A 7,658-nucleotide genomic window follows, 5' to 3' on the forward strand; every position below is an offset into this window, starting at 1 on the left:
CATTTCCGCTTTCTTTACCTCCTCACTCCATTTCAGGATCGTTTGATTTTCTAGTACGGTCTTAATCTCATTCTCCCAATTTGCATTTATACCCATTGGTTCTCTACCTTCATCCCAAACAAAAGAAAATGTTGTTTTATCCACAATTTTTTTTAGTTTTAGTGGCCATGATATTTTTGCCTGCGGGAGAAAATCTTTGTAAGCTGCTTTAAGCAACCTATCCCTTGGCAACTGAACAACTCTCGACCAAAATTTGATCGTTGAGATTAACCTGTAACGTATTAGTCGCCATAGACCTAGAACACCATTTAAAAACTGGGAATGAGTCGTTCCCATTACATTATCCCAAAAATTTGAATTCCTATTCAATTCACTGTTGGAGCCCATATTTTTTCTAAGAGTTCAACCATGTCATTAATAAAAAGACCAAAAATCGAGGTGACAAGACGCTCACCTGCTTTACTCCTTTTTAACTTTAAAAGGCCTCAAAAGTCCTGACCCAGGTACTCACTCTTACTATCGCATTAGTTTCAAAATACATATTTACAAACAAACGAATAAAACAAGGAGATGGCCCCGCATCTTTGAGTCTTTTTTGTGTTGAATTCTATTAACGTTATCAAACGCTTTTTTTAACTCCAAAAATGCAACATTTAACTTATTTTTTCCTGATCCATGTGCATTTAAAACAAACAATATCCGTAGTACAATTACTACATTCTTAGACCACACTGGCTATACATGACAAATGAAACTCAGAGAGGAAAGAAAATAACAAAATGAAAAATAAAATCAAAAAAGGATGTCTTGAGTGTCTGTTCTGTCTTTGTCGGGTAAACTTCGAAAGGTTAGATTTTCGTTTTTTTCCTTTTTTTGTTTAGCACTGAGGACGACTCGGCGGAGGTCCTTGTCGAAATATTTGCTTATTTCTTCTTCTTCAGGTTTTTCCACTGGCTGAAAAAATCCTCATTTTTTCACCTTTTTTTATTTTATTTTTCATTTTGTTATTTTCTTTCCTCTCTGAGTTTCATTTGTAGTACTATAACTTTGTATAAAATCTCCCTGTTCTTGTTTCATAACTCAAAAACCCTCTTTTGAGAGATAACACCCAAAAACGACAACATTCAGTGTAATTTTGTTTCCAAGCTTGCCGCTATTCGTGCCGATTCACTCACTGAAAGTACTCGGCAATTAACATTAGATGTCATGTAGTCCGCATTCCCCTTTATACGACGCTTCGTTCTATTTACATCACAGTTCATATAATTATCCAGTATGATCATTCTCTATCTCACCCATTATAAAAACCCGGACCGGGGTGCGAGTGCTCCGGAGAACGTTTTTGCAGATATAAACATAAGCGAACTTTTCACGGGTAGACAAGTCAGACTGTGATCTAATCGGAAACAAGTGGAAACCCGCTATTACGAATAATGCACTTTGTTGGAAACAATCGGAAACAGACTAACCCGCATTCCCGCTAATGCAGAAATAAGTGGGAGGAGCTTTTTGTTCGCACCGAGAACGAAGACCAGAAATGATCTGCGATAAGCTTACTGGATAATTATATGAACTGTGATTTACATAGACAGCTGTCTTTTCTAAGATTATAAATTGTACTAATCTTACTAAATTATACCAAGCATGACAATAAGTAATTCTAGTTTCTTTTTTTAGACTCAAAACGCCGTGTATGAGATCGTTTCGGAACTGAACACAAGGCAAGACATTATTGATGACCGACTTAACCGTTTCGAAGAAAAGCTTCAGGCGATGTTAGAAACTCTTGAAGATCTTCATGATAATTTATTAAGGCCTCGACATAGTTGTGAAGATAAAAATAACAAATTTTTGCGTCCAGACGCTGCAATCACCTATCCTCCAGTAGCTCATGTTCATCAAAAGCTTCAACCTATTACCCCTCAACACACATTTGATTCAACTTGTAGTGGACCTCTCATGGCTACTGTGTCTAGTAGTCATTCAGGAAATACCGGACAAGCAAGATCTTCAGTTCCTTGCAACTTGAAACTATAGCTTTGTTTAATAACTAATCTCATCGAATGAAAGTGCTTTAAAGTAACTTTTTTTAGCGTGAATAAGTGAATGGTTTTTCGTAAATTTCAAAATGAAAAGTTACATGCCTACATGCAAAGGAAATCCAATGTGCTGAGGAAATTTTTTCCGATCACAGAGCTTCTTCTCTTCCATTTAAGTGATTACATATTCCAGAATATTTTCGCACAAACTGCATTACATCGACAAAGAATATAAGTGAATTCAAGCCAATATGTCCTACGTGAAAATAGTTACATGGACATAAAGGGATAAATATATAATTATGACTTTAAACAAATGCTGTCAATCCTTACGTAGTACACAATTATTTAGTTTAAAAAAAAACCTATTTCGTCTTCTTGCCTACAACAACGAAAAATTCTCCAGGTTTTGTCATTATTTCATCGCGCGAATACGCGTTCAATCTCAGAACAAGACTAAACTATCTTTTTTGTGATCAAATGAAGTGTTTTTTATTGTTCTTTTTTATACTTTAGCGATTTTTTAGAAACATTTTGGCACTGAATATTTGTAAAGAAATAGTAAAGAGAACAATGTATTGAATTTTTGATATGCACAATACGAATCATTAAAATAAATGATGTAGCTTGTATCTTGGGACGAGCTATTTTTTTTTCTTTTTTAACAAACGTTTTAAGTGAAGTGAACTTTATTTTCCTGCATTCTTTCAACATTACTTCTTATTTCGGTGTCTGTTCCACAGAATAAGTTCTGGCTGACAGTTTGTGATAAAAGGTCGTTGATTGCACCTAGGCTAGTAGTGCCTATAACCAGTGGTGTCAATTTACAGAAATGTAAGGGGGGGGGGGGGTGAAATGGATTATTCAGAATTTAGGAACTAGCACCTTGGTGCTATTTCAATTTTTCCGATGAAAAAGCCTTTTCAGTGAAAATGCCAAAAAAGGATATTTTTCAAAATAAGCTAAAGGATACGGCACTAGACTCTTAAAGTCCAAACTGGCGGTGCTGATCTCTGTCTCAAGGCCCCTCAGCCAGGAAGTGCAATGGAGGGATGGGGGCCAATCATCCTAAAAAAAAAAAATTTTTAAACAAGAAAAACGGGTTTTAATTTTCTATAAAGCAGTGAAATATAAAACAATTAATTATACACAAATACTCCGAATATTTCGGCCCCACGTCCGGGAGCCTTTCTCAACGGAAAAAAAAAATATAAAATGAAACAAAAAAAAAAATTTCTTTTTAAAAAAACTTAACAAACATCAGAATAAAACATACTAAACACATTAAGAGAAATAAAAAAAACAAAAGAAAAAAATAAATAAATAAAAAACAAAACTCACATATTAAATAAACACTTCCATGCACTGAATGTCAATAATGATTCAACTCGCCTCCTCACAGTATATAAATTGAAATATATTAAATAAACACTTCCATGCACTGAATGTCAATAATGATTCAACTCGCCTCCTCACAGTATATAAATTGAAATATATTAAATAAACACTTCCATGCACTGAATGTCAATAATGATTCAACTCGCCTCCTCACAGTATATAAATTGAAATATATTAAATAAACACTTCCATGCACTGAATGTCTATAATGATTCAACTCGCCTCCTCACAGTATATAAATTGAAATATATTAAATAAACACTTCCATGCACTGAATGTCAATAATGATTCAACTCGCCTCCTCACATTATATAAATTGAAATATATTAAATAAACACTTCCATGCACTGAATGTCAATAATGATTCAACTTGCCTCCTCACAGTATATAAATTGAAATATATTAAATAAACACGTCCATGCACTGAATGTCTGTAATGATTCAACTCGCCTCCTCACAGTATATAAATTGTTTTATATTTCACTGCTTTATAGAAAATTAAAACCCGTTTTTCTTGTTTAAAATTTTTTTTTTTTTAAATGGAAAAGCAGTGTGGTCTAAGAAATTATTTCCAATCATCCTATGCTATCCCAGTCCCTTCCTGCTTATCTTCTCCAGATTTCTCCAGGTACCCATTTAGAGCTGGGTCGACTCTGGCTGAGCTTACAGAGTCACGCCACTCAACCCCGTCCCAAACCAGATAACTGACCACGCAAGGAATCGAACCCTCGCCCTTCAGACGAAGCATTCCAAATCAAGTGTGCCGTCCGCGTGGAAAGTGGATGGAGGGCCATCCACTCGATTTTCAAAGTATAGGATGGCAAAAAATCATGGAGGGGGGAATCAAATTATGATGTCAAAGTTTATTAAAGCCATTACGCACCTTTAGCTTTGGAAATATGTCTTACCTACCCCACCCCATTGTCTTAAAGGTTACAGGCTTTTTCTATCAGGCTCCGTCAAATTTTTGTAGGATGGGGGCAGAGACGTATGCATGGCCGAGGCCTCAAAATCCTACGCCGCAAAATCCTAGATTTTGCAAAATTTCCAGAGAACAATTATTAAAATTATGAAAAAAAATATTTTTGCCCTCCCCCCTCGAAAAAAATCATGTGTACATGCCTCGGTGGGGATGTCCAAAAATGGCAGCAGTGAGTTGAGGGTTTGAAGGTTTCAACAAATAGTTTCTGAACATTGGATACGTCTCATAAGCGAAAGTGTATTATGGAATTGCATCTGAAGGAAAAATATTCATACTTTCACACATATTCAGACAAATGGAGGTAGGGGATAACTGAAAGGTCGTACTTTCTTAGTAAGTACTCATGGGTGTCAATCAGCGAAGATTTCAATACTTCAACAGATTAGCTCAAAACTGTTGTTTCACATAATGTTGTTTTTCTTTTTTTAAATAAGTAATTTTGTTGGTCTTTCAAAATAATTTAAAAAGTCCATTTTTCAAGCATTCAATGCCAACCAGTTTTAGCCTTGATTTTTAAGCCTTTTTCTCTTATATAAGATATTTCAGTTGGTCGAGTAGTCAGAGCCTTATTGTTGTCAATGCTGTTGAGTATGATGTCAAGTTTTACTGTTATTCCATATGCTGCTGTAAATATATGTATTAATCTGACGAAACCTTCCGTTTTTGTAAGGACTTTAAGTGAGACCACAATAATTGCAGCTTTAAAATTAAAACAAAAATTTAGAACTTCACAGAGTTTACTGAAGATTAGTATTATCATGATTACACTTAGTAAGCCATTCTGCAAAAGGATATCAAAAACTGGATCTATAGAGGGATAAAAAAGTAACCAAATTCCCATTCCTCAGTTTTGAATATGTTGAGTAAGAAATCAATATCCGAATGGGTACTGCAAAATACGAGACAATAAAAAACAAATTTGTAGATTTTAACAATATTGATGTCAAAAACCAAACTGCGAGACAATGAAAAATAAAAATTTGGTTTGTAATAATATTGATGTTAAAAAGCGTAACAGACCAATAGAAATAAGAAAATCATTTGGAATAAAATCTTTAGGAAGTAGAAAATGTACTGTGATGTTTTTTAGGCATTACCCTAAAATTGGGGCTATTGAGAAGAAAACATGATAAGAAAACAATTCTTACTTCTTAATACGCATAAAACCTGCTGTTAACACACGTTAAAAGTGCTTCCAGTATAATTTCTCCCCTCCCCCTAATGTGCATATACATATAGCCCAAATTATAGATTCCTCATGTGTTTTCCATTTCTTGATTGTGTCCGCGTTGATTCAATTTACGGGTACTCTGGTTGAGACAAGAGTGACGTATGGGAAAATGCATGGTAAATATGTAATAAGGGCTATATATTTGTACTTTGAGGAGGGAATATAATACAGGCAGAAATTCGACGCTACGATGTTCTTCCAAAAAGCATTGCTTGAAATGTGCCTAGGCTTGTGGCAATCGTAAAGGAACCAGCTGTTCTAACTGTGAAACAGTTGTTGCTGTAAACCTTGAAAACGATGGTGGGACAGACGAAATCCTGAATAGCTTTATCACTACCCAATGAATCTTTGTGTTACTGTGATTTTTATCAGCCTCTTTATAAGCTCTATAGTTCCACCAGTATACTAGGCACAGTGCCACTACTATTACTAACATAGGGTATCGCGGTCGACATGGACCACGGGTTCTGCAAGTTCTGTCCTCGCCGGTACTCTCATTCTGGGCCTGCCACAGCTACAACCAGCATGGATACAACATGTGTACTTTCCGTAGGAGTTTGTTTGTGCGTGTTTGTGTGCTTGTGCGTATCTCATTGTGTGCTCGTGTGTCTGTCCGTCTGTCTGTCTTTCTCTCTATGTGTCTCTTTGTGTGTGTTTGCTTGCGTGTGTGCCTCTCTGTGTCTGTCCGTCTGTCTGTCTACCTGTGTGTGCCACGGTATGGACCTACAGTATCTTTCAAAAATCTTACTTTCCTTCAGGAAGGCTATCATGCATAACATAGGACCTTCTCGCCTATACCAACTTTACCCGTTCCCTAGACGCTACCTAGGCTAGTCACAAAAATTCAAACGCAGGAAAAAAAATTCTTCTATGCACAACTTTGCACAACTTTGATCAACTTTGCACAACGAGCTGACTATCTAAAAGAAAGAAGACACTTCGTTACTGTCCTCCAGTGTGGAGGGGCACGAGCCCTGACCAAAGACAATGAACGGCCCATTCAAATTGATGTACAAAATTTACGACCGAGTTTTCAAGATATTTTGTTTCCAGTATGAGTCACCTGTAGCCTGCATTTTTCAGAGGCTAGCTAATTAGTGGACAGAGCAATAAGATATTTAATAATAGCTAGGACCAGGATTGCAATATTGAAACTAAAGAGAAATGAAATTCAGTTTACAAAAAGGGCATATATCTGATAAACAGTCTAGTAATAATATTTTTTATGCACAATGTGAGTATATTGACCTAAACGGAAAACTACTACTAATCTACTACTACTACTACGGAAATCTGCTACTAATCTACGAAAACTACTACTATGGAAATCTAAACGGAAAACTACTACTACTACTACCAACAACTCACTGCAGCACCAAGACGCCTGAGGCCAACACGGCTCGGAACGCTTGTCCTCTATCCCAATCTATTCCAAACCTCCCTCTTTACATCCTCCTAAGAATTTCCCTTAAATCTTTCTTTATGACACCTTCCTAACCCAACTGCGGACAATCCGCTTTCCGTTTAGCCCTAGACGGATGGCCGAAAAGGAACGTTATCGGCACTCTGTCATCCTTTATCCGCAGAACGTGCCCTAGACGTCTCAACCTTTCTCTCATTATAGCCCCAGAAAGAAGGATTGAACCACACTTTTCGTACAGCATACTGTTTGAAATAGATAGGTAGATAGATAATTTATTCAGCCGCTAGGCCATACATAAACATTACAATGATTATTTAAGACAACAGCCAGCATACACTTATATAAACGGTATATAAAACCATTCACCCATTATTTACATCTTTTTAAACCCTCTTTTATAAATCTAGTCACTGCTATAATCGTCTCTCGTTATGAAGATTTAAGGATCCCAGGAAAAAACACTTTTCCATCACCTAAATACTTCAATGTCAAATCTGAAAGCCCCTGGCACACCGTAAAAAAATGGAGCAAATTGTCTTCCTCCATACCACATAAAGAGCAAGTATAACATGATCTCGAGCCCTG

General features: G+C 36.2%; 1 protein-coding gene across 4 annotated transcripts in view; it reads left to right on the plus strand.

The window, feature by feature from the left end:
* The window catches only part of SK (small conductance calcium-activated potassium channel), a 570,542-nt gene extending 567,259 nt beyond the window's left edge, over positions 1 to 3,283 (plus strand). For all 4 annotated transcript variants that reach the window (XM_089094647.1, XM_089094648.1, XM_089094645.1 and 1 more), the window contains one exon: positions 1,678 to 3,283. In XM_089094647.1, coding sequence (XP_088950773.1) covers positions 1,678 to 2,037 — 360 coding nt within the window. In that variant the 3' untranslated portion in view covers positions 2,038 to 3,283. The remainder of the gene's footprint in view (positions 1 to 1,677) is intronic.
* The last annotated feature ends 4,375 nt before the right edge of the window (positions 3,284 to 7,658 follow it).

This window comes from Artemia sp. Qi Xiang Cuo, chromosome 9, assembly GCF_049724085.1.
Source record: "Artemia sp. Qi Xiang Cuo chromosome 9, ASM4972408v1, whole genome shotgun sequence".
NCBI lineage: Eukaryota > Metazoa > Arthropoda > Branchiopoda > Anostraca > Artemiidae > Artemia > Artemia sp. Qi Xiang Cuo.